A 27,499-nucleotide genomic window follows, 5' to 3' on the forward strand; every position below is an offset into this window, starting at 1 on the left:
GCCCAGGGGCTCGCCAGGAACTGCCCCGCCCACCCCCCGGAGAGGCGGGGCTGCGTGGCGACGTCACCGCCGGGCTCCCCCGCCTGCCCGGGGCCGCGCGGGAGCGGTTGCTCCGCCTCTTCCTGGCGCCGAGAGAGGCGGGCCGCCGGCGTCGGGCGAGCGGAGGCGATGGAGGAGCAGAAGGAGAACCGGCCGCAGGGAGCCCACAATGAGGCGGTGGCGCGCGCGGAGCGACCCGCCCACACCCCGGTCAGTGCCTGCCCCTCCCCCGCCCGGGGAGAATGGCCCACGCGCGGGGAGCCCTCGTGACCGCCTGACCCAACGGTCCTAACCGCCGTCACGTGTGACTGGCCGCAGCAGCCATGGCTCCCGTTCAGTGTGTGGGGGGGGTCTCCCCGGTTCACACCGTGGGAGCCCTGCGGCGTCACGCCGTGTGTGTGTGTGTGTGTGTGTGTGTGGGTGTGTGTACGTACACACTTTTCTGCTCTCACGCTGTATGTGCTGTGGGTGTGCCCACGCGCCTGCCTGGGACATAAGGTCTCCTCCCGTGATGCACTGCGTGTGTCTGCTCGGGGAAAGCCCCATGGTCTTCCCGTCCTGCCAAACAGCTCTGGGGTCCGGGGCTGACTGCCTGGGGTTCCATCCAACAGCTCCTGGCAGCCGGGATCCCGGCCGCCGGCCCCGCTCAGCCTGCCGCCGGCCCCGCTCAGCCTGCCGCCGGCCTGGGGTTCCGTTCACCCAGGGTCCCGTCCACCGGCCTGGGGTTCCGTTCACCCAGGCCGGCAGGAGGCTGAACGGGGCCAGCGGCCGAGACCCCAGCTGGCAAGGGGCCAGCCGCCGGAACCCCAGACAGCAGGCTGAATGGAGCCAGCGGCCAGGACTCCTGCCAGCCGGGGTCCCAGCCGCCAGCTCCGCTCACCCTCCTTCCGGCCTGGGTGAACGGAACCCCGGGACGGCGGACGGGACCCTGGGTGAACGGAACCCCAGACCGTTCACTCAGGCCGGCAGGAAGCTGAGCGGGGCTGGGGGCCGGGACCCCGTCTGGGATTCCGTTCTCCGGCTCCTACCAGACGGGGTCCCGGCCGCCGGCCCGCTGCCAGCTGAGTGAACAGAACCCCAGGCCGGCAGCGGGCTCAGCGGCAGCTGGGACCCGCAGCCTGTCATTAAAAAAAAAAAAAAGGGCTCGTGTGCCACCGTTGGCACGTGTGCCGTAGGTTGAGGACCCTTGTTCTAGTGTATACTGTGTACTGTACTTTATGGTAATTTTCACTATACACAATTTTCCTCTTACGTGCTGACCTTAGAACCTAACCCCTGCGTAAGATGTGATTCCATTGTATCCATTTTTGAAAATTTATAATAAGCGATGCTCCAAGGGGGAGCAGAGGGGAGGGGGGGGCGCAAGGTGGAAGTTTCGCCTAGGGCGCAAATTATCCTTGCACATGCCCTGTTCTAGTTAAGTGATAATGCCAAGCTTTTGCTATGTTTTTGTGGAGCAGTTAACTATGATAATGAGCTTAGTTTAGACAATGATTACAGTGATGTAGCTATAGTGCCAGAGCTATGCCAACATAACCCTGTAGTGTGGATGCAGACTCCAGTAATGGAAGGGGTTTTTCTATCGCTGTAGAAACACCATCTCCCCAGGTGATGGTCACTACGGTAATAGAAGTGTTCTTCCATTAACCTAGCTGTGTCTGCATGGGGCTTAGGTCAGAATAGTTACGATGCTCAGGAGGCTGTGGATTTTTCATACCCCTGAGTGGTGTAGCTATGTCAACCTAAGTTTTTAAGTGTAGACTAGGCCTTAAAACCTTTCCAAAGCTAACATGGGAAAGGGCACTTATACCAGAATAAGTCAAAAGAATGAGGAGTACTTGTGACGCTCTAGAGACTAACAAATTTAGTTGGGCATAAGCTTTTGTGGGCTAAAACCCACTTCATCAGATGCATGCAGTAGAAAATACAGTAGGAAGACACACACACACACCATGAAAAAATGGGGGTTGCCATACCAACGCTAACAAGAGTAATCAATTAAAGTGGGCTATTATCAGCAGGAGAAAAAAAACTTTTGTAGTGATAATCAGGATGGCCCATTTCAAACAGTTGACAAGAAGGTGTGAGTAACAGGAGAGGGAAAATTAGCATGGGGAAATAGTTTTTAGTTTGTGTAATGACCCACCCACTCCCAAACTGGACAGTCTCTATGCAAAAGAATAAATGGACACAAATCAGTCGTCAAGAATTATAAGATTCAAAAACCAGTCGGAGAACACTTCAACCTCCCTGGACACTCAATTACAGACCTAAAAGTCGCAATTCTTCAACAAAAAAACCTTCAAAAACAGACCCCAACGAGAAACTGCAGAACTGGAATTAATTTGCAAACTGACACCATTAAATTAGGCTTGAATAAAGACTGGGAGTGGATGCAATATGCCGCTTTATAGCTGGAAAGAGGGACCTCTCAGCCTCTGGTCTGGTGGGAGGGCTGCTCTGTTAAATGGTGTTGGTGGGGGTGGGAGGGAGTGTCAGCAGGCTGTGAGCTGACAAGCAAAGCTGTAACTTGGTGCCCAGAGAGAATGAGGAGGGGCCACTGAGGCTAAATCATGTCTACCTAGGGGCTTATGGGGAAAGCCATAAGTAATACAATGTCCTTGTAGGTATGGTAGGTTAAAAATAACAAATTATCTAAGCTCTGTGTACTGTTTGAGCAAAATGTATCATATTTTGTTTTGCAGAAAATGCTCCTGTGTCACTGCATTTTGTTACTGACTACAGGCCCCTGAAGGAGAACTTTTGTCAGGGTCCAAGTATAGTTGGACCTGCTATGTGACACGGTTGGCAATATGGGAGGTTTATCCCAAGAGACCTATTGCAGAGTGGTTGGATTAAGGGGTGTACTTGGGGAACTGGAAAAGTGTCTCAGAAGGCACAGTCTGCACATAGATCAACGTCCATTCTCTCTGATACTTGTTAAATTAGGCTAGTCTTGCTTTTTGAAGGAACTTGATGACAAGGGAATGTATTTAAATTAAAAAAAAATTCTGTACATAAGTGCCGTGTTATTAGCGACAGTCTTGGCTAAGGCAGAGACCTGCATGTATATTAAAAAAAACGCAAGAAAATATGTCAAGTATCAGAGGGGTAGCCGTGTTAGTCTGAATCTGTAAAAAGCAACAGAGGGTCCTGTGGCACCTTTGAGACTAACAGAAGTACTGGGAGCATAAGCTTTCGTGGGTCAGAACCTCACTTCTTCAGATGCAAGAGGCAAGAAAATATGGATATTGTTCCACAACAGTGGTCCCAAATCCTGCAGTTTACCTGATAGAGTTGTTATTAATGTGTTTTGGGCTGAGTCTTCTGCAGTAAATATTTTTATTTTTTTATCCAACCCCCCTGTTTTTTCAACAGGCCCTAAGCCTGGCACATTCTTTCAGCTAAAACGTTTTATGCTTTCATTTCTGTATACGATTGATTTACCTTTTGTATAATGCAACAGAGAGTCCTGTGGCACCTTCAAGACTAATAAATGTATTGGAGCATAAGCTTTCGTGGGTGAATGCACCAACGAAGTGGGCATTCACCCACGAAAGCTTATGCTCCAATACATCTGTTAGTCTTAAAGGTGACACAGGACTCTCTGTTGCTTTTTACAGATCCAGACTAACACGGCTACCCCTCTGATACTTTTCTATAATGTATTCAAACTTTGGTTCTATGGTTGTTTAAAATGTCTTCTCTGTTAATCCCAATACTTGGCAGGCCACTGGCTTTCATTGAAGAGCAGTCACCTTGCTATTTAGAAACAATTTCATATTTTACATAAAGAAATCAATCAGTGAATGTCATTTTTATAATTGTGTATTTTTTAAGTGCTATCCATACTGTCCCAGGGCTTTGGGTTGTGAACGGACCTAAGTGAATTCCCCAGCCTATTCCTGAAGTGTCTGTTATCCAAGGAGATGATGGAGTTGGAGTGAAGTGGATGCCTTTGAAAACATGTTCTGTTTTAGACAATGTCTCAATAGGAAAGCACAGCTGCAGGGTATATGGAGATGCAATTGAGATGGGGCTGATGAACTGTTCTTGGCCAAGTTTGCAGTGATCTTAGCCATTTTTTACTAGAGCAGTAATATTATATGCATGAATGCTAACCGTCCAAAGTAAAATCAGAGAGTTGTCTCATGGTTTTACCTGAAACTCAAGGATAGTTTTGAGCATGGTCTGGAATCTGCCCTTTGGGAGATAGCTTTAGAAGATTTGTAATCCAGGACTGCTCCATAAACTCCACTGCTTACGCAGTGATGAAAGTGAACTTTTCAAGTTTGTCTTATGCCCAATGATGGGAAAGTCCTGATGCTGTCCTGAAAGCATATTGCATCTTTTGGGATGAATAATCTCTGATTAACTCTGTATATCCAGATATGGATATACACACACAAATAAATACCAGGTTTTCTCAGGTGGGCTGACACTACTGCCAGACGCTTGGTGAACACTTTGGAGTGCGGTGAGTTCAAATGGTAGAATCCATTGCTGTTGGTGTTAGTCTCTTGCACAATGTGATGTATTTCTGATAAGATGGGTGGATTATAATATGGAAGGACACATCCTTCACATCAAAACTCTGCAAAGCCTCAAAGAGAAATGTGATCTGAGATAATGCACCAAGGTGTATACTTCACCTGCAGAGGGAATCAAAACATTCAGTTACATGAATTAAGTGCCAATGGAAGATGCTGGTCTTTCTGACAGCTCTGATGACTGATATCCTCTCTAGAATAGCATCGAAAATAGAATGGCAAGCTTACATATTACTCTGTCCTTGTGCTTGAGCTGGAAGAACCCTTTGTAGAAATGAGGAGTGATGACCACCTAGATACAGTGATTTAAAGTGAGATGTGGTAGAATTAAATGTGAATTTGCAGCTCCTTTCCTGAAGAACCAAGGACTATAAAGCTTAGTTGTCATATTGACTTTATACACTATTACATATTTGCCATCAAAAATCTTGGTCAAAATTGGTATAGAAACTCTTATATTTTCCCTTATCCAGCTAAGCCTTTGACAGCTCATGTTTCTAGGAAGAGTGGCACTTTCATTCCGCTTAAGTGTGACAAATGTCTGCTCCCACTTTCTTTCCTCATTGGTATGTCGTACTAGGGATGTAAATATTGTTTAAAAAGTTAACCGTTTAAACGATTAACATTATATTGTTTAACTGGTTAATTAAAGGGAGAGGGGCTGGGGCTGCTCCGGCCCGCCCGCCCGCCTGGGGCTGAAGGTTAATGGTTAGGGTGGGTTAATGGTAAGACTAATGCTTACTGTTTAATGTTTACTATTTTACATCCCTGTGTCATACCAAAAACAATTTAAAATCCCAGTCTCTTCTTTTTTCTACCATCTATGTATTGTAAAGATATATGATGGAAAGGAGACAGAATGGCCTTTCAAAACGGATAGTTGGCATATTGATGTATTTTTAGCTATATAAACCAATACATACTATGCGTGACGAAAATTGTATGATGCTACATTGAGGTTTGGTGATGGAGGTATGTGTCAGTTGTAATTCCTTAACTTCCATTTTAGCTTTTTTAAACTAATTGCAGACTTTTTCTTCTAGGGCAAGCAACGTTGTAGACTTGATGGCGAAGAAAATAATGGACAACATTGCACTTCCAGTTCAAGTGATTACAGTGACCCAGTTTACAAAGAAATTGCTGTGACCAATGGTTACATTAATAGAATGAGTAGAGATGAGCTCAGAGCTAAACTTGCAGAATTCAAACTTGAAACCAGGTAAGATTTAGTTATAAGTCTGTTAATCATTTCTGAGGACTGCCATGGCATTTTTTTGGTTCTTGTAAAGAGGAGGCTGTTATATGATTGCCTTTAAAATTGCTGTAGTAAAGTAGGGGAAGTCTTCAGTAATCTGAATATTAATTTTAAAAATATTTATCTTAAGGTTTTCTATAATCCCATCTCCATAGTGGTAAATTTAGCCTCTATTATCAGACAACATTTAAAAAAAATAGACTCTTGGTGAGACCTACACATAGTTGTGTATAGCACAATTTACCTAATAACCCTTGTTCCCATAACACTGCTGTCCTAATCAGTGATGTTTATTCATAAACTAGGTAGAAAGATCATGTAAATTATACGGTTCTTAAGAAATGTTTTCTGTCATCTTTTCAAAGAAAAAGAACTGTACGAATTTTAAGGGTTTTAAAATAGTCTTTCAAAACATTCATTAGTTCTCCAGCCGCTGTAGAGTCTTCTGGCTAAGATAAGATCTGAATTCCTAACTTGAAAAGAAAAAAGCAGGGGGAATAAACCCTTTATATTTTTTACATACATTGTAAACAATCAAAAAAAAAGGGGGGGGGGGAGAAAACACAAGCCTAATTATTTTCTTTTGCACGTTATCTTTAAATCTCTGTTTAAATAGTGGTGGCTTATGTTATGTGGAACCAGTGATGCATGTCTGACATAACTGGCAGCAGGGTGTGTCAGCATTTCCAATATATACTTTCAATTTCAGGAGTCTTTTAAATTGGCTGCAAAATTTTTGACACTTTAAGATCTGTATTGAAGTAACTACACTGAAAAGTGATTTTCTGAAAATGGTGTCATTGGGTCTCAGTGGCTTCTAGCACAAAACTGTAGTCTTTTATTTCTTTCCTAACTGCCGGCCCTGCAAAACTAACGTGAAATTTAAAAGTCAAGCTGGGTTTTTTTCTATCTTATGCATCACCAACAAAGATTCTACAGTCAGAACAATCTGATGATGGTACACCAGCCCTTTCTGTTAGCTGGGTTGGCTCTACAGTGTGAGCAGGACTAATGCGAAGTAAATACCTAAGTGTAATAATGTGGGAACACAGGTGACCCTACATACTGTTGTGGTTCAGGGAGTGGAAGGAAACTTAGTGAATCTGAAGAGAAAATATTCCCTTCATGCCCCCCTCAAAGAAGGCTATACCGCAGTAATCTGGAAAAGCATTAGGCTACGACACCCGAAATGTTACTGTGGCTCCACCACTGTAGTATAGACACTTACTACAACAACGAAAGGAGTTCTTCCCTCACTGTAGTAAATCCACCTCTCTAAGAGGTGATAGGTCAGCGGAAATCTAGATGTGTTTACACTAGGGGTTAGACTGGCTTAACTATGTGTTTCAGGGGTGTGCATTTTTCACACCCCTGAGCGGCATAGCTAGGTTGGCCTCAGTTTTAGGTGTAGACCAGCCCTGAGTCTTGCTACATTTCTTACACTTAGAAATTTTAATATGATATTTAATTACAATGTATATGCTTTGCATACAGTTTTGAACGGTTGACTATGTAATGGTTATATGTGCCACGTGACCAAGTAGCATAAACTTTTAAGTAACACAGACAAGATAACTGAAATGTTAAAAGGGGAAAAAGTTGGAAAGTTAGGAGTAGGGAGTCTTACCAAAAGGGAAGACAATGTTAAACTTTAAGGAACGTTTTAAAACCAAACAAATGAAAAACCACAACTGCATACTAAATACAAAGAATAGTTGAATTGAGCAGAAAGGACACCTGAAGAGGTATATGGGAAATACTCAAAATTAAGTTTTGGGAACAAAACAATTTTTTTTTTTTTTTAATTTTGAGAAATACACTGGAGGTATTTGTCAGTGACAGTGGCTTCCCTTACCCCCTCAGTGTGGATGACCAGGGAAATACACAGAACAATAAACAGAAAAATATATACAACTTTAAAAATCAATAAGGTCTTTGGTATAAAGAGAAGGACATATGAGTCTAAAGTAAAAAGACTGGCTAACCTAGGGAGCAGGGCTTTAAACTAGGTTAGAAGGGGACAGGTGACTGAAGCCCACAGGTAAGTCAAGACCTGGGAGAAGGTTTGGAATTTGCAGGGGGAGCACGGGCTGTTACAGCAGGGATAAAGGAGAGACAAGACAGAACTAGGGGGGAATCAAATCAGTATCTTAGATGTCTGTACACTAATGCTAGAAATATGGGGAATAAGCAGGAAGAACTCAAAATGCTAGTAAATAAGCACAGCTATGACATAGTTGGCATCACAGAGACTGGTGGGATAATATGCATGACTGGAATATTGGTATAGAAGGGTTCAGTTTGGTCAGGAAGGACAGGCAGGGAAGAAAAGGGAGGAGGTGTTGCCTTATATACTTAGACCGAGGTTGAGATGGAAATAGGAGACAGACTTGTTGAAAGGCTCTGGGTAAGGATAAAAGGGGTAAATAAACAAGGGTGATGTCATGGTAAGGATCTACTATAGACGGCCTAACCACCTACGACACTTGTTTCGCCCTTACCAGGAAAGCCGACAGGGACAACAGCACATATCACATGCTGAGCCTCATCCAATCACTGATTTTTACTGTTCAAGCTTTCTGATTGGCTCCCGGCCCTAGGCTCAGCCAATCAAAAACAAGTGGCAAGGCTACCCAGCAACAAACTACCCTGGCCATGGAAGCCAATCAGACAAGAGACTGCAAGAGACCCCCTTCCAGCTCCATTAATTATAATGCAATCACAAAGTTATTTACAAGCAACTCGGTAAAAAGCAAGCCCAATTCTGCGTAGTATGTTGCTGGCATTCTGAGCAGTTGCCTGCCTCCCTGGCTGTCTGCCCAGCCTGTCTCCCAACATTGAACGCATTGCATCTGTGAATAGGGGCATATCCAACACATAAAGCTGCTACAGAGAAATTTACAAGAAGAAGAGGAGACCATCTGTCCAAACTTCCTTGGACACTTTTTTTAAGACTGCAAGAAGACTCCAGAAAAACCTGCAGCCCAGGCTTCAGAGAAGCCCCCAGCCAAAGAGTTCTGGAATGTCAAAGCATATGTGATTAGTCATCTATAATTCATTTAGTACAAAAATCTGGGTTATTGTGGTGAAAATAGTGTATCAAGCCTTGATTCAGGACCCAATCCCCCCTTTATACCGTTGATTCCTATGGGAAAAGCAGTTTTGACTTAAGTTTCGACATACAACGCAATTCTGAGGAACGAATTGTGTCGTAAGTCCGAGATTCCCTATACTACATCCCCACCAGAGGGGTAGACTTCCTCTTCTCCCACCTGCCTCCTAATTCCTTGGTGGTCGACGCCACTAATCATCGCGGAAAAGAACAACAGTTTAGATCAGTGGTCTCCAACCTTTTTATGCCCAAGATCACTTTTTGAATCTAAGGGCAACCCAGGATCTAACCCTCCCCTTCCCCAAAACCCCACCCCCTCCATTCCCCCCTCTTGGTCGCTCACTCTCCCCCACCCTCACTCACTTTCACTGGGCTGGGGCAGGGGGTTGGAGTTCAGGAGGAGGTGCAGGCTCTTGGCTGGGGCCAAGGGGTTCACAGTGTGGGAGGGGGCTCTGGGCTGAGCTTGGGACAGGGGGTTGGGGTGCAAATGGGGGTGAGGAGTGCAAGCTCTAGGAGGGAGTTTGGGTGCAGGAAGGTGCTCCAGGCTGGGGCATAGTGTTGGGGTGCAGGAGGGGGTACAGGGTGCTGGCTCTGGGAAGAGGGGCAGGGTGTTGGTGCAGGAGCGGGTATGGGGTGCTGGCTCTGGAAGGGGGCTGGGGCAGGGTGTTGGGGTGCAGGAGGGGGTACAGGGTGCTGGCTTTGGGAGGGGCTTCAAGGCAGGGGCTTGGGGTTCAAGAGGGGGTTTAGGGTGCAGTAGGGGGGTTGGGATGCTGATTCTGGGAGGGGCTTGGGGTGCAGGAGGGGGTTCGGGGTGAAGAAGGGGGTATGAGGTGCTGGCTCCGGGAGAAGGCTCAGGGATGGAGATTGGGGTGTGGCCTCCTGCTGGGCAGCACTTGCCTCTGGCAGCTCCTGGTCGGCGGCGGACACAGTGAGGCCAAGGCAGGCTCCCTGCCTACCCCGGCCCCACACCACTCCCGGAAGGGGTCAACACGCCCTGATGGGGAAGGGTGGAGGGAGGGCACGTGGCTCCGTGCGCTGCCCCTCTCTGCAAGCACAATGGGAGCTGCGGGGGCGGTGCTTGCAGGCAGGAGCAGGCCACTTTTGGGAGCAGCGTGTGGCCGGGGTAGGCAGGGAGTCTGCCTTAGCAGCAGCCACACTACACCGCCGGAGATCACAATCAGCTGGGAGATCCTTTAGGACGGGGTTGGCAACCTTTCAGAAGTGATGTGCCGAGTCTTCATTTATTCACTCTGATTTAAGGTTTTGAGTGCCAGTCATACATTTTAACATTTTTAGAAGGTCTCTTTCTATAAGTCTATAATATATAACTAAACTATTGTTGTATGTAAAGTAAATAAGGTTTTTAAAATATTTAAGAAGCTTCATTTAAAATTAAATTAAAATGCAGAACTCCCCGGACCGGTGGCTAGGACCCAGGCAGTGAGAGTGCCACTGAAAATCAGCTCACGTGCTGCCTTCGACACACGTGCCATAGATTGCCTACCCCTGCTCTAGGATCTACCAGTCGATCGTGATCGACTGGTTGGTGATCACGGGTTTAGATCGACCCCACAAGACAAGGAACGCAAAACGCTCAACCTTTTTGGACGAAGTTTACTCCTTGGTGATGCTACAATTCAGAGTTGCCAACTATTCTGCTTTATTAGCTAAATATGGTTATGATAATTATGGTGAGCTCTTTCACTGAGGAGCTTCCAGAGGAGAAACAAACACATTTCAAGGCTATTCTAAATGAGGGGCAGCTCGTCACTTGAACAGCCCTCCAAGTGTCCTTGGACATAACGGACACGACAGCAATGACCATGGCCAAAGCCTTGGTATTGCATCGAGCATCCTGCTTACAATCCTTTGGCATACCTGAAGAATTCCAAACCAAAGCCGAGGACCTACTTTTCGACCGAGAGAAACTATTTTCAACCAAGACAGATGAGGTGCTCCACTCGATGAAAGATTCTAGAGCCACTCTTCACACTTTGAGGATCTACACTTCACCTGCGAAGAGAAGACAATACCAGCCTTATGAGAGGAACAGAGATTCCTCATCCAGCCGAAAGCAACAGAGGCAGTACGAGAGCCAAAGATGATAACGTTTGCAGCGATGGAGAGCACCTCAATCTCAACCCTTGACATCTCAAACAGCTGCACCCAAACAACAGTTTTGAAGTTTTAGTCGAGGGTCTGAACCAAGGGTCTCAAACTCAAATGACCACGAGGGCCACATGAGGACTAGTGCATTGACCCGAGAGCCGCATCACTGACAGCCCCCCTCACTGCCTCTGGCCCCGCCCCACTCCACCCCTTCCATTAGGCCCCGCCCCATCTCTTCCCACCCCTTCCCTGCCCCATTTGAACCCCTTCCCCGAAGTCCTCACCCCAATGCTGCCCCCAGGGGGTGTAGAAAGGGTACAGGTTGCAGCAGGGGCTCAGGGCAGAGAGTTGGGGTGTGGGATGTGGCAGGGGACTCAGGGCAGGGAGTTGGGGTGCAGAAGGGGTTCAGGGTGCGAGCTCCAGCCCGGTGCCGCTTACCTAGAGCGGCTCTGAGGTGGCAGCGGCACGCACCGGGGCTGGGGCAGGCTCCCTGCCTGCCTTGGCCCCTGGCCCCGCGCCGCTCCATTCCAGGAAGCAGCTGGAACCGTGTCCCTGCAGCCCCTGGGGGAGGGGGAAAGGCTCAGGATTCCCTGCATGTGTTGCTCTTGCCGCTCCTCTAGGTACCTCCCACGAAGCTCCCATTGGCTGCGGTTCCCTGTTCCCGGCCAATGGGAGCGGCGGGGGGCGGTGCCTGGAAGGAGGCAATGCAGGAGCCCTCTGCCTCCTTCCCCCTCCCCCCCGGCCCGAAGGGGCGTGCTGCCAGCTGCTCCAGAGAGCGGCGCGGGGCCCGCAGCGCCACAGGGGGCAATCCCGTGGGTAGGAGGGGGCGGGGAGCTTGGCAGGCCACATGCAAGAGCCCTGCGGGCCGCGTGTGTGAGACCCCTGGTCTGAACAATCTCCTTCACCCAATCTGTCCCCATGCTTTGTCAAGGGTGTTAGAGATTGTATGATCGGGCTATGCCAACCCTGTTACCTCCCACCCACCTAACCTACCCCCATCCCTGTCCCTCTTCAGGGACCCTTCTTACAAGCACCTGTTACGACAAGAAGTCGATCATCTTCTACTACTAGGTGCCGTAGAACGGGTGCCTTCGCAATACAGGGGGAAGGGGTTTTATTCCCACTACTTCTTGACCCAGAAGAAGAATGGGGAATGGAGACCTATCTTGGACCTCAGGAAACTCAACAAGTTTGTACGAACTCAAAAGTTCAAGATAGACATACTGGGTACGATACATCCAGCACTGCAAAAGGGGGACTGGTTTTCAGCCCTCGACCTCCAATATGCTTATTTTCAAATTCTATACACCTCTCTCACAGAGAATACCTGCAGTTCACAGTACGACAAGAACACTTCCAGTACAGAGTACTACCATTCAGCCTATCCACTGCACCAAGAGTTTTCTCCAAAACCTTAGTGGTAGTAGCAGCACATCTACGCAAACAAGGGATATTGATCTTCCCATACCTGGATGATTGACTTCTCAAAGGCCCAACTCGGCAAAGAACTGGACACAGTCCAGACGACGATCACGCTATTCAGGGATCTAAGGCTACAGCTAAATAAAAGAAAATTTACCCTAATCCCTGTTCAACAACTGGACTTCATTGGGGCACATCTCAACGCCATAGAGGCCAAAGCATCCCTATCACGGAACAGATTCACAACACTGACAAACCTTATCTCAGAGGTCAGAGTCAGCCCCCAAATACTGGCCCGTATAGGTCTGCAACTGCTAGGACACATAGCAGCCACAGCGTTTGTGGTACAACACGCAAGACTACTACATATGCATTGCCTAGAGGGCTGGTTGAGCTCGATATACATACCCAGCAAGCACAGCCTACACAAATGATTTACAGTCCAACCTTCGGTCTTGGACTCTCTACACTGGTGGACAAGACCAGAAAATGTATGCATGGGCATCCCATTCCAACAAAAACTCCCCAAAATAGTCATCACCACAGACGCCTCGCTGATAGGCTGGGGCGCCCACATGCATCAGCACACAGTTCAAGGCAAATGGGCTCCTGCGGAGGCCCACTTACACATTAACCTACTAGAGTTACACATGGTACTCAGTGCCTGCAGATATTTCCTGTCACACATAAGGAACGAATCAATTCGCATAATAACCAACAACAGGTTTACATCAATCACCAAGGGGAGCGGAGGCTCGATCTCTCTCACTATGCACCAAAGCCATGAAACTCTGGAATTGGTGCATACACCACCTCATAAACATTTGGCCTCCTACCTTTCCGGCTGTCAGAACTCAACGGTGGACACGCTAAGCAGATACTTCTCTTGAGACCACGAATGGGAAGTGAACGAGGGAGTCCTGCAATCTATTTTCCACTGTTGGGGCTCTCCCCTCATCGACTTATTTGCATTCCCAATGAACCACAAATGCCCAATGTTCTGCTTGACAGTGGGGATGGGACCGCGATCACTGGGGGCACCTCCCTCATCACATGGGGGACACATCTCATGTACGTGTTCCCACAGATCCCCTTGATATCTTGAGTAATACACAAGATACGAATAGACAAGGTCATCCTGAGAGTCCCGATGTGACCCAGGCAAGCCTGGTACCCTTACTGATGCGCATGGCGATATGTGCTCCTCGAGCTCTCCCTCACTATCTGGACCTGTTGTCAGAGAACAACAATTGCACTCTTCACCCAAATCCGGATAAACTCCACCTACGAGTGTGGCTCCTGCATGGTTCCATCATGACGATCTAACCTGTTCAGAACAAGGCTAAACAGCAGGAAATTGACATGCATAATACATAATTTAAAAAGTGGAAAAGATTCTCCTCATGGTGTCAAGAGAAATAATTGACGGCCTCCACAATGCCACTACCGATAGACTGGAATACCTGTTGGAGCTAAAATGCTCGGGTTTAGCAACGAGCTCGATCAAAGTACATCTTGCATTCCATCATGATATCAGAGGGACCTCTATCTTTGCGCACTCTATTACTAAACACTCCCACACAGGCCTCCAGAACATTTACCCAGAGGTTCGCCAACCTACTCCCGCCTGATATCTCAATCTGGTATTGAAATGCCTCACTAGACCACCATTTGAACCCTTAGCCATTTGTTCCCTACTGCATTTGTCCATGAAAGTGGCATTTCTGGTTGTTATTATTTCCGCCGGATGTGTGAATGAGATATGGGCCTCATGGCCGATCCTCCCTACACAGTATTCTTCAAAGACAAGGTCACACTACAACCACACCCAGAATTTCTACCGAAGATAGCATCATCATTTCATATAAACCAACCAATTCATCTTCCCACATTCCATCCAGAACCACAGGGGACTCCCAACAGAAACCGTCTTGCATACATTTAGATGTTAGATGTGCATTAGCTTTCTATTTGAAAAGGATTGAGCCTTTCCGAAAGTCCCCTAGACTTTTCATGTCTACTACTGAGCGTTTGAAAGGATGCACAGTATCCATTCAGTGATTATCTAAATGGATCTCCACATGCATTCAACAATGCTATCGAATTCAGAACATGGACCCTCCTACACACATCAGAGTAGGGTGACCAGATGTCCTGATTTTATAGGGATAGTCCTGATTTTTGGATCTTTTTCTTATACAGGCTCCTATTACTCCCCACCCCCGTCCCGATTTTTCCCACTTGCTGTCTGGTCACGCTACATCAGAGCTTATTCCACATGCTCATTATTGATCTCGATAGCGTTCCTGAACAATTCACCTATAATTGAAATTTGTAGAGCATCCATTTGGGCCTCTGTCCACACATTCACTGATCAGTATGCAATCACTCAAGGCTCTGGATCCGATGCCATGGTTGGTCTAACCGTACTTACCTCTACAACACAAATGAACCTGAAGTCCCTCCGCCCTCTATGGGGCACTGCTCTTCAGTCACCTGAAGTGGAGCACTCACATGGACAGCACTCAAAGAAGAAGAGAAGGTTACTCACCTTGTACAGTAACTGAGGTTCTTCAAGATGTGTGTCCCTTGGGTGCTCCGCTACCTACCTCCTTCCCTCTACTTCGGAGTTTGCAGTAAGGACTCCATGATAGAGAAGGAACTGGAGGGATCGAGTCGTGCGTGTGCTAGATGCAGCACCAATGGCACCGCGAGATACCTTTGGCACACATGTGGCCCGCGCGGACACTGCTACCGTAAATCTCCGATTGGTTCTGGGACGCACCGACATCTGAAGTGGAGCACCCACAGGGGGACACATCTCGAACTTCAACCATTCCATCATGTTGACTGTGATAACACAATCTGATATGGATGACTTTTTACCCTAAGTTGATTGTAATCATGGCCAAATGCCTTAATTGTACAGTTCATTTCCGCTCAAAGCAGTTTTTCCTTATATCTAGGAATCATTCATCTACCTCTTGATTTGTAACATGGCAGTTCTCAGCTAGCAACTCTCTGCACAATGGTTTTAAAAATAATTTTATTAGAAAATAAAATCTCTCTCCAGTTTTTAACCTTCTGCCATTGTAATCATTATCCAAATTGCCACCGACTTCAAGGGTGCAGGATCACAGCGTTAAGGTTTTTCAAAATACTGAAAAGTAAATCGTTCTACTTTAGGATCATTTAGCTGTTTTGAAGATAAAACTAGATTGCATAGTGACTTTGTGCATCATTTATGACTCTGTTTTAAATAAGCTGAAGCAGTAGATTTGGATTCCTTTCTGGAGTGATGAAGCAGTTAATATGAACAGAATTGGATTGGAATATGAGTTCTAATACCTTGTCTCGTTCCTATACAGGGGAGTGAAAGATGTACTGAAAAAGAGGTTGAAGAACTACTATAAGAAGCAGAAACTGATGCAGAAGGAGCCCACTAATGGAGACAGTTACTATGATTACATCTGTGTTATTGACTTTGAAGCAACCTGTGAAGAGGACAATCGGCCTGAATTTACACATGAAATAATTGAATTTCCTATTGTTTTATTAAATACTCATACCCTAGAAATAGTAAGTGACCTACTTGCTTTGCCTCTTGTGCTCTTTGCTTCAAAAAGTAGGGACTGATCAGTTTTTAAATAGTTACAGAACTTGGAGTTTAAAGGGACACAGCTAACATACAGCCAGTTTTTCTTTATTTAAAAGAGAGTGCAGCAGGAATGATATTTGCTTCTGCATTTTTTTTATTTTTATTTTTGTTTTTAAAGACCAGATTTGAAGTTCACCATGTCCCTTAAACAATTTTACTTTGCATTTTTATATCTGGGTAATATACTCACTCCTGGGTTCTTCTGCCCTTGTTTGGTTTCCCATTTTTTAAATGTCTGTTTTTCTCCAAGAGCCACGGAAACAGGAGAAACAAGTGCTCTCAAATGCATAAAATAATTTTTTCCCTTAATCTTTTTTTTTTTTTTTCTTCAGTTATGGTAATCTTAGAGCTAGTCTATATTAGAAAACTTGCACTATTGTAATTAAGTCAATTTAATATCAATCTAGTTGCACCAGTGCACAATTTCTAAAATGGATAAGGTCTTAATTGTATATTGTAAATAATCAGGTAGAAATGTGACTTAAGTAGATGTTGCTGTATCTTTGTGTATACCTCTGTCCAGTTCAACCAACAGTCATTTAGAGTAGAGTCCTCAAAATCTTCCCTATGTTGACAACATCCCTTAAGATCCTCTCCATTTTCAGAGAGACAAAACTAGAATAATACCTGGTGGTATCAGGGCCGGCTCCAGGGTTTTGGCCGCCCCAAGCAGCCAAAACCAAAAAAAAAAAAAAAAAAGCCGCGGCCGCGATCACAATATGCGGCGGCAATTCAGCGGGAGGTCCTTCACCCCGAGCCGGAATGAGGGACCGTCCGCCGAATTGCCGCCGAATACCTGGACCTGCCGCCCCTCTCTCAAGCGGCCGCCCCAAGCACCTGCTTGAGAAGCTGGTGCCTGGAGCCAGCCCTGAGTGGTATACATGGTGGTCTAGATCCTCAGAGTGATGTTCACTTGGCTACCGGATAGGATTGTTTGTGGTTTAGTTAATAGTTCCTCATGTATAAAATGGGGATACTTAAAACAGATTAAGGGACTTGCTGAAGGCCTCACTGCCAATCAGAGCTAGGTTTAGGAGCCAGGAATTCTTGGCTTCCAGCTCTGAGCTCAGTTCATTACAGCAACTCCAGGATAAGGCAGCATGTTCCTAAACATGGAGTTTTCTCCAGTTTGGCTTTCTTATAGTGCTGGTCGGAGATTAATCAGTAGTGTTATGTCTTCACTGCAGAGTTAACTCAGATAATCAGCACCCAGGTTAGCTTAGCCTGAGTATGAGCAGCAACACTGCAAAGCCACACTTTCATTCAAAGTTGTACCTTCATTAGTGCTGCACTAACTGGGGTCCCATTTTTCTTTATGCTGTAGTAAATTGAGCTGCTCCGATTCTTTCCCAGTGAATTATGGGAGAATTTTTTTCCTTCTGGACACACAAGTGGGCTTTGGGGAAGGCATTGGAGTATTAACCGCATTTTAGTGGGTTAGCCTGCATTCTCACTGCAAAGTGGGTGGGTTATGAGCCCAAGTGAAAGCCTCACTCCATCTTTAGCATGTTGAGCCAACCAGTTCAGGTTGAAAACGCCGTTAATCTTGGGTCAGAGGTCTTTGTGTGTGGATGGAAGCTGGATGAGGAGCAACACCTGAATAAGAGCCCCGGGTTCACTCTGCAGCGAAGGCAAATGTTCGTTACCCTGTTGGGACCTCAGTGCATAATCTCTAAAGCCTGGTCTGCACTTAAAACCTTTGCTGCTGTAGCTACCTTGGTTACAGGTATGATTTTATTTATTTATACAACATAGCTACCAGTAAAACTAATATATATTCAATTGTACTGGTATGAGCTCTCTTATGCTGAGAGAATTATATCCACACTGGAGAGTATTTTGGTATAGCTAACTGGTATAACTACAGTAGCAAAACTGTCTAGGCTTGGTAAGGTCTACTTCATATGGCCCTACAGAAGTTAGTAGTAGCCAAAGATTAACTCTTGGGCTTTCCATTTGATGGAGTGCAAAAGAGAGAGAGGATCATGCAGTTAGCAACATGATGAAACCCAGCATATATAAGCACCTCAGCTGATAGATATATCAGGAAGCTTTAGGAACAGATTTGTTAGTCTCTAAGGTGCCACAAGTACTCCTGTTCTTTTTTCTTTAGGAACAGAGGTCATCCAACAATCAAATCATATCACATCAGAGTGCAGCCCATGGCTTCCCTGTAACTTCAGCTGATGAGGGAAAACAAGCAATTCCTAGTCATCTATCAAAGATGACCCATGGAAGCAAATATATTTATGTAGATTTCATTTTTGGTAAATGATTTTTACCTTGGAACCGTATATCACAAAATTTTTGTAGTCATTTATTAATTACATTATTGCAGTCCCGTTTATTTGGTAAACTTCAAATGATGGACAATGGCTAATAAAGAGGGCTCAAATGTGAATATTATCTGGCTGTTTGATAGTTAACCATTCTTTTCACACACAATGCTAAAAATCCTATGAAACCTGACTTGTGATTGTACGTTTCGCCATGTCGCTGTAAAATATTTGACTTTTTTATCCTCTCTTGTAGGAGGATACCTTTCAACAGTATGTGAAACCAGAGATTAATCCCCAGCTTTCAAACTTCTGCATCAATCTGACAGGAATCACTCAGGTAACATCTTCCATATCTGAGAGTCCAGACACAAGTATGAATGAAAAGGTTACGTTTTGTCAAGGTTTTTAGATTTAAGTTTCAGTGTATGGTTTTAGGGCTTACTTTCCTGATTTTATCCCTCCCTTCTCCTTCTCACCACTTAATTTGTTTCTGAATCAGTCCTTCAAGCAGCAAAGTTGGGAGCTCAGAGGAGAAGCACAGATTTATTCCAAGTCCAAATATATGCAAACCTGTGCAGATAGCCCAAGGATTACATGACTGTTAAGAATTAAATCTTTGCTCTTTTTGCTTGAAGATGGGTTTTTAAAAGAGTTATATTTAGGGGAATTGGAAATGTAGACTTATAACAATAATACATCTTTTAAAGTAAGTACAGTTTAAGGCCTAAAACCCTTGAAGTCCTTATTAGTTTTCTTAGGCCTTGTCTACACTGCCACTTTACAGCGCTGAAACTTTCTCGCTCAATGGTGTGAAAAAACGCCCCCCTGAGCGATGCAAGTTTCAGCACTGTAAAGTGGTAGTGTAGACAGTGTACCGGCTGTTCCCCTTGTGGGGGTGGTTTTTTTTTTACAGTGCTGGGAGAGCTCTCTCATATTGTATGCAGGGCAGGGGGTTGGGGTGCGGGAGGGAGTGCGGTGTGCAGGAAGGGGCTCAGGGCAAGGGATTGGGGCAGAGGAGGGGTTTGCCCACCCTTAGTGTAGATGTTCAATCTGTCTTTGGTGCATAGGCTGAGGTATTGTTTCTGATTTCTGTGTTCAGACCTCATGTGTGTACAGTAAATGTCTGATAAACATCAAAACTTGCTGCTTTCGTGGTTGTGTTTTGGTTTTTGAGAGAAGGGAGTTTTCTGGTTTCTGTTTTTACTTCCACCAACAATAAAGATTGTGCATTAGTGATAATTCCTCTTTAATGGCTGGACATGGATCCTCTATAGCTGCCAGTTTCCTGCCTGCCCAAAGAATCTTAAATGGTTGCAAGATGACTGGTAGTGGTTTTAGTTTAGTTCTGGATTTTAATCTAAGTTCTGTCACTAGCTGACTACTTGATTTACTGCAGGTCACTTAGATCCTGATTTTTAGAAGTATTGAGATGTTGTTTTCAGTGTTGCAGTGCCTAACTGATTTAGGAGCCTAAATTGACTGTCAGTGGGATTTAGGCTCCTACATGTCTAAATCCTTTTAAAAAGATTTAGGCTGCTAAATCAACTAGCCATTTTAACAGTGAGTGCAGCAGTGCCTCAGTATCTTTAAAAATCTGGGCTCTTAAGGTCTGATTTTCATTCCCACCCTCCCATAGGTTGTGTTAATTGGATCTTTGAATACTTCCCACCTATGAAAATCAGGCTCTTAAGCTCTCTTTGTCTCTGAAACTGGGATAATGCGTAGCCACCTCAGAGGGGTTTTGTGATTCCCCTCTTGTTTAAATGTTTTTAGTTCATTGGAAGTATGTAGTGTTAGTTCCTGTTTAACTGTAATGTCTTACACTGCACATTTTCTTTTAGAAAAAGTACCTGACTTTTGTTTTTATGTATTCTCAGGACCACGTAGACAAAGCTGATGCATTTCCTCAGGTTCTACAAAATGTTGTAGAGTGGATGAGACAGAGAGAGCTGGGAACCAAATATAGCTATACCATATTGACTGATGGGTATGTCTCGGAAAGCAGGGTGCAAATTTTATATAGTAATCGTTTAAATGCATTTTAAAACTGCAAAGCAATTCTTAGATTATTCTACTTTTTGTAACCGGTATTGCCAAAATTAGAATGTAACATTGGCCCTAAGAGCACACGAGAGTACTTTCTTTTTCATTTGGGCTATAGAGCTGAAAATTTTCAGAGCTGAAAATGAAATTGAGTAGGGCTTGAATCCACTAGGTGGCACCAATTATTTTCCAGCATTCTCCTGAGTCCAAAATGAAAGCTTTACACACTTTTCATATCCTTAATAAAATTAACAAATATGAGTGCAAAATATAACATGCAGTATTGAGGTTGTGTAATTAGATTAAAAGTCATGAAAATATGAAAGTTGACTTTCTAGAAGCAGTGTTAATGTTGGCTACATATTTCAGAGTTGTAGCTGTGTTAGTCTGTGTCAGCTAAAAGAACGAGGAGTACTTGTGGCACCTTAGACACTAACATTTATTTGAGCAGAAGCTTTTGTGGGTTAGTCTTTAAGGTGCCACAAGTACTCCTCGTTCTTTCTGTTGGCTACATAATACATCTTATGCTTTACATTACCACTACCTGTAATATGTGCTAATATTTAACCAGAAAACAGGAAAAGAAAATGCTGTATACGACAAGTTAGGAACGGTGGCCTCGTGAACACTGGAGCTGGGCTCAGGAGACCATCGTTCAGTTCCTGGCTCTGCACGGAATGTTCTTATGCGAGTCAGTCTACCCCGTGCCTGAGCTTCCTAACCGTGATAGTTCCTTATTTCACAAGGATTTTGTGAGAATAAAAGACATTAATAATTGTGAGGTGCTCAGATACAATGCTGATGAGGACTATGTAAGTATCTAGATAGATGTGCAGTGTAGACAACATAACATTGGTCTTGGATTCTTCACTCTTGCATCTCATGGATTCACATATTTTAAGAACAGCAGGAACAATCTTGTCTGACCCAAATAGTGCAGGCCAGAGCATTACATCCCGTCAATTGTGTGTCTCTTTTTAACTGTGAAATTTTAACATTCTGTTAACTGCCTTTGCAATTCCCCCCCCCCCCCCTTTTTTAAAAAAATGAGATATAAGCAGGACAGGCAATTTTAAATGTTAAACTTTACATGATCTCACTGAGGCTTCATAGTGCACACCTGTGTGAAGTGAATGGTGTCTGTCATGGGGTTCACTCACTGCTGGAGGCGCCTCCTCCTGGCCATCCTTGGGATTAGCTCCAGTCGGGCATTGCACCTTCCTCCGGCGGGGGGGGTCTCATGTCCTCCTCTTATCCTGTGGCTCTCTCTTGCTCCAGGAATCGCAGCCGCCTCTTCGTGACTCAGCCTTCTGGCCATGTCACTATGTGGTTTCCCCTTCCAGGGAGGAGTGTAACAAAGTCTTTCCTGGACCAAATTGTCCCAGGCAGTCCACTGTCCTCTTCCTGGTACTTGCCACATCCCCAGTGGCTGGTAGGGGAACCTGTGCTATCCAGTCAGCAGCCAAGTCTGCACTCCTATTCCTTGCTGCTATTCCCCTGAGCCTTCACCTACCTTCTTGGCTTTTCCCGTCTCTGGATTTGCCAACCTCCCAACTCCCTCCACTCAGGGAGTGACTCCAGTCTATTTCCCTGCAGCTTCCTTTCTGCTGCCCGCTCCCTGGCTTTATAATGGCCCTACCTGATCCTGTTCAGCTGAGCTTTCTTCCAATTAGTTCCCTGCTCCTTGGCTCCTCCTCCAGGTGCAGCCTGTGGAGTTAATTGGCCTGTCTGGCCATCTTAACCCCTTTCAGTCCTGTGTGGGATGGACATGCCGTTGCAGTGTCCAAGACGAGCATGTTCTTATATTTGATGCTGCTGTTGTTTGCCTGGTAAACGTTTTCTGCTAGGCTGGAAGGCAACGGTATATCTTATGTCAGTGTTCAGCAACCTTTCAGAAGTGGTGTGCCGAGTCTTCATTTATTCACTCTAACTTAAGGTTTTGCCTGCCAGTAATACATTTTAACGTTTTTAGAAGGTCTCTTTCTATAAGTCTATAATATATAACTAAACTATTGTATGTAAAGTAAATATGGTTTTTAAAATGTTTAAGAAGCTTCATTTAAAATTAAATTAAAATGCAGAACTCCCCGGACCGGTGGTCAGGACCTGGGCAGTGTGAGTGCCACTGAAAATCAGCTTGTGTGCTGCCTTTGGCACGCATGCCATAGGTTGCCTACCCCTGTCTTACGTTGAGATCGCTGTATCATTGTGCCGGAAGAAGATAAAAAAATGTATTATATGAAAGCATGTAGTTTAGAGAAAAGTGTAAAGAACCCTTTCTCATGGGGTCAGCAAAGCAATTTTCTCTGCCAGTGTCTTTTTCCTGTTCTGGATATAAAGGCAGCCTTAAAATATATTTAAGAATGCTAAGTTTCAGCGGGACACAATCTTTCTTTCCAAGTAAATTGTCCCAGTAGCAGCCTCTTCCCCTTCTAGGCCCCCCTGTGTTATCTTGGAAGAATATGCAGTTATGTCACAGAGAGGGCTGAGCTTATTTTGGCTCTAAGATTTTAGTAAGTGCCAGTGTCTTGCTCAGCAGTTGACTTCTTTTCAGTCACTTAACATTATTTTTATCTCCAAACCAAGAACAGAAATGGAAACATAATGGAATTTTTTTCACTAACTTTAAATGTAGTGTTTGCTGAGGAGGCTCCTACAACAGAATGTTTACTTTTCATCCACAAATCTGACAGATTTAGAACTTACTTGGGGCACTGGGCCCTATTCTTGATTTAAAAAAATACTATGGGATCTTGAATGGTCAACTGTCATCAAATCAGTTGGATTACTTGATTCAGGAAAGTAACCTTTACAGAGTAAGCGTCAAATGTGTTCCTGAAGTGACTTTCACTCAAGGGGAGAAGATACAACAGGATTCCTTACCAGTCAGCTGTATAGGTAGAAAAACTCACCTTTTGGGTTGGATGTGCATGAGGTTGGAAGGGTGACTGGCTTCAGAATGCAAAGTTGGAAATGCCTGGGGCCATGTCTACATCCTCCATGAGTGAGGATAAGGTCCTAAAAATAAGAGTGCTTGCTTTAATGTCTGGAGTTGACTGGAGACAGTAGCCAGTAAGTCCCTCTCTTTTGCTGATATTTTTTATTGTGAGTGATAAAGTTTTTCTTATGCAATATGTTTTCCCTCCTGTCCATCGTCCCAAAGGAAAGACAAAGAACACTTGTGCTACAAGTTTGCTATGTTGAAAATGTTTCAAATGTCTCTTTTGCTCCCATTTAAGATTTCCTGTTAAAGTTTTGTCTTTACCTTTTCTCTCTCCTGCTTTTTCCCCCCAAGGTCTTGGGATATGAGTAAATTTCTGAATATCCAGTGCCGTATCAGCCGTATCAAATATCCCTCTTTTGCCAAAAAGTGGATCAACATTCGCAAATCCTATGGAAACTTCTACAAGGTTTGAATTGATTGCAGATTCTCTGGGGAAAATTCAGTCTAAAGTTGGAATAAGTAAAGTCTTGCACACATTTTTATGTCTATTATTTTTTATACTCTGCTGGGTCAAGCTGTAAGACCTTCCAGTTTGTATAATTTCAGTAGCATTTATTTAGGTTGCAGGGCCTTAACAAAATGCTAATTTTGAGCACCCACAGCCTCTGTTGAATTATTGAAAATCAGACCACTGCTTAGGTGCTTAAATAAAGATTTAAGACTTTAACTTTAGTGTCCTATCTTTGAAAATCTTAGCTCATGTTTTCACTGTTGTAACTTGAAGCAATCTTTTGTACAGTACTGGTGCTCCTGGAGCTGTGTAGCTCTACCACGCTGGAACTAGTTCACCCAGATGTGATCATGTTTAGCATTACTGTACCAATTACTGCTTTACGTCTTCAAAAACTGTACACTACAAAGAGCTACTCTCACAATTCCTATGTGAATTATAGTAGGTAAACAGCATTATCCCCATTTTCTGAGACACAGTATCACAGGGGACATGGGGAGAAAAGAGAGATTGCAAGACTTGCCTAAAGTCGCAACAGATCATGCGGAGCTAGGATTAAAATCAGGAATACTTAACTCATTTACTACTAGACCATGCTGCTGCTTTTTATCCGGATGGGGCTTAAGCTGCTATACTTGATTCTTTGAGGCTCTAATGAGCTCTGAGTTTAGCAGCCTGGTTAGGCTGTTCAAATCAGAATAGGGCCTGGCTTACCATCTGATTCCATCATGGCAGTGAAACTACTGGATTACGTAAAAGCCACTGTAAATCAATTTTGGAATTAATTCATCATTTCCTCTACATTTCCACACAGTTTCTTATCCAAAGAGTACTGCAGAGTTGAAGATCATTTCAAACTTTTTGATAACCTCTTCCAAACTCCTCTTGAATATATCTAAAATAGTAGAAGGTAGTAGAGATGTTATAATTAATGTTATGTTAAAAGTGTAATGCGTGACTTACTTTAATTTTCTGGGAGACAATTGGATCTCAAATTTTACCTTTTTAATTGAACTGTGCATAGTAATACATCATTGTGAAATATCCCACAACTTGCATGTATGATTTTTTTTCCCCTTCCAGGCACTTATCTATGTAATTGTCACTATCAGAGTTGTTTGTTGTCAGGTTTTGGCAAATACACAGAACACTGATAATGCTGGTGCTAAGTGGAAGGGCATCTATCTTCCAGTGCCCTATACTTTGCAGGATTTTTTTTAAAGACCAAATTTCACATTTTAAAGAAAATTAAGAATATTATCAGAGAGTCCTGTGGCATATATTATGTATTTGCACTGCAGCAGTGTCATCTTGTAATTAGACAAGTGAAGGACTCGGAATCAGGACTCAGGGTCATTTGGGTTCTGGTGCTGGTGTGCCCTGTGCCTTGGACAAGTCACTTAAGCTTTAACTAAACCAGGGAAATCTTTGCAAAAATTTCTCATCATTGCTAACACTGGTCACTAACATTACTGATCACCCAAGTGTAGATGAGTCACCAGTGTTTTGAAAATCTTCCCTCATGGTGCTTCTAACTCCCTTGGGCATTTTTGAGAATGCTCCATGTCAGTAAACTGCTGCTCTGAGCAGTGTCAGATAATACTGGTGGCAGTCTGTCTGCTCATGGCTCCTACTGTTGCCAGCACTGGCAAAACTGAACTAGAGTTGGCAGTGGTGGGAAACTTTTGCAAAAATTTTCTCTAAATCTAGACAAGACTCTTATCTCTGTGTGTCTGTATCCTCATCCGTAAAAGGTGGATAGTCCTTTGCTACTTCACAGAGATATTCTGAGGTTTGATTGTGTGCAGAGTGCTTTGAGATATGAACCAAAAGTGGCACAGCAATGCTAGGTAGTCCTAGATCCACAGCAGTATGAGAACTTATGCAGGATAATGTAGAATGTTTTATGCTGAGATTTTTTTTGTCTGATTTCTTTAACGTGGTTCATTTTCTTTGTCAGGTTCCCAGAAACCAGACCAAGCTAACAATCATGCTTGAAAAGCTGGGAATGAACTATGATGGGCGTCCTCATAGCGGACTTGATGACTCTAAGAACATTGCACGGATAGCTATACGTATGCTTCAGGATGGATGCGAGCTGCGTGTGAATGAGAGAATGCATGGTGGGCAGCTAATGAGTGTATCATCTTCTGCCCCAGTAGAGGGAGCCCCTGGTCCGCAGATGCCCCGTTTTAGAAACTAGGTGTCGAAACATGTTGCATTATGGACCAATATTGAAGACTTAAATTAGGAATTGTTAATACATCTTATCACGTGGCCATTTCAATGAACCAGTTCTGCAATGCAAAATCTAAAAGCACCTTAAACAACTATCTCTGTTAAAATAAATGGGGGAGCATATGAACTCTGTTAATTAAAACTTGTGCTACAGCACTTTTCATGCTGATAATATTTTTGTAAGTCATCTTGGCACCTTTTCATACAAGGTCAATGTATAGTATGCTGGCAGGATGTTGAGATTTCTGTGTGTGTGTGTGTGTGTGTGTGTAGAATTGTTAATTGAAAAATACGAAGTGTGGTTAGCCAGTGTGCCCTCTCCCTCCCCCAGCTCATAAGAAAGAGGATGGTTGTAGAAATGTTTAAAAAACAAATGTACTGCAATAGCTTTTAGCATCTTGATTACCCTTTGCATACATACAATGCACTTCCAAAAGAACTGTACAGTACCCTGACCAGACTGGCTTTACCTACTGTGCACATTGATAGCCGCAGACAGCCTCCTCTTTTTATGTAAGATAGGAAAGGTGGGGGCATTCTTTACTGTTTTAATTGCTTTAAAAGCATTGGAGAGGGGAGAGTCTTTTAAGGAATACAGTAGTCAGTTTCTGTCTCTTAAATAATTGAGTAGCATTGGGTGGCAAAAAACTGTATTGAATAAAAAGTTTTCATCCAGCTATTGGGATTAATTGATTTTTTTTAATGTACATATAATCTGTCTGTAAAAAGGTTTTAGTATTCAGAATTTCATGTTCTTCTAGGTAATGGGTTGGTCTGCTTATTCCTTCTCTTCTCATTCCAAATCAAATTAAGTGTAACTGTTTAATCCATACCAGTCACCAGGACTCTAAAGAAAGGGTGAAGTAAAAATACTTACAATATTGAACATAATGTAGAGTATGGCTTGGTATACTTGTAGTGTCACTTGGATATTCTGTAAAAACTGTATGGCCAAAGAAATACCAACTGCATTTATGTAATGAACCATACCAAACAGTCGTGAAAATGTCAACCTTGATGTATTTTAAGAAAGAATAGCAAATATGGCAGGCGACCAGCTTGGCTTAACAATGAAATCTTCGGTGAGCTTAAATTCAAAAAGGAAGCTTACAAGAAGTGGAAATTTGGACAGATGACTAGGGAGGAGTATAAAAATATTGCTAGAGCGTGAAGGGGTGTAATCAGGAAGGCCAAAGCACAATTGGAGTTGTAGCTAGCAAGGGATGTGAAGGGTAATAAGGGTTTCTACAGGTATGTTAGCAACAAGAAGAAGGTCAAGGAAAGTGTGGGACCCTTACTGAATGGGGGAGGCAACATAGTGACAGATGATGTGGAAAAA

General features: G+C 44.1%; 1 protein-coding gene across 1 annotated transcript; it reads left to right on the plus strand.

The window, feature by feature from the left end:
- Positions 1–135: 135 nt before the first annotated feature.
- On the plus strand, positions 136–26,837 carry ERI1 (exoribonuclease 1). Its single transcript, XM_054030665.1, has 7 exons — positions 136–249; positions 5,633–5,808; positions 15,856–16,066; positions 18,678–18,761; positions 20,302–20,411; positions 23,763–23,877; positions 25,883–26,837. The coding sequence occupies exons 1-7, from the start codon at positions 169–171 to the stop codon at positions 26,123–26,125; spliced, it is 1,020 nt and encodes a 339-aa protein (XP_053886640.1). The 5' UTR covers positions 136–168; the 3' UTR covers positions 26,126–26,837.
- Positions 26,838–27,499: the final 662 nt, after the last annotated feature.

The sequence above is a fragment of the Malaclemys terrapin genome, chromosome 5 (assembly GCF_027887155.1).
Source record: "Malaclemys terrapin pileata isolate rMalTer1 chromosome 5, rMalTer1.hap1, whole genome shotgun sequence".
In the NCBI taxonomy this organism is placed as follows: Eukaryota; Metazoa; Chordata; order Testudines; family Emydidae; genus Malaclemys; species Malaclemys terrapin.

What these genes read in the sequence shown, in the direction of transcription:
- ERI1 (XM_054030665.1), top strand. Translation starts at nt 169, where the DNA reads ATGGAGGAGCAGAAGGAGAACCGGCCGCAGGGAGCCCACAATGAGGCG. An exon ending in GAATTCAAACTTGAAACCAG is followed by an intron (nt 5,809 to 15,855) that starts GTAAGATTTAGT and finishes GTTCCTATACAG; the next exon opens with GGGAGTGAAAGATGTACTGA. An exon ending in CCTATGGAAACTTCTACAAG is followed by an intron (nt 23,878 to 25,882) that starts GTTTGAATTGAT and finishes TTTCTTTGTCAG; the next exon opens with GTTCCCAGAAACCAGACCAA.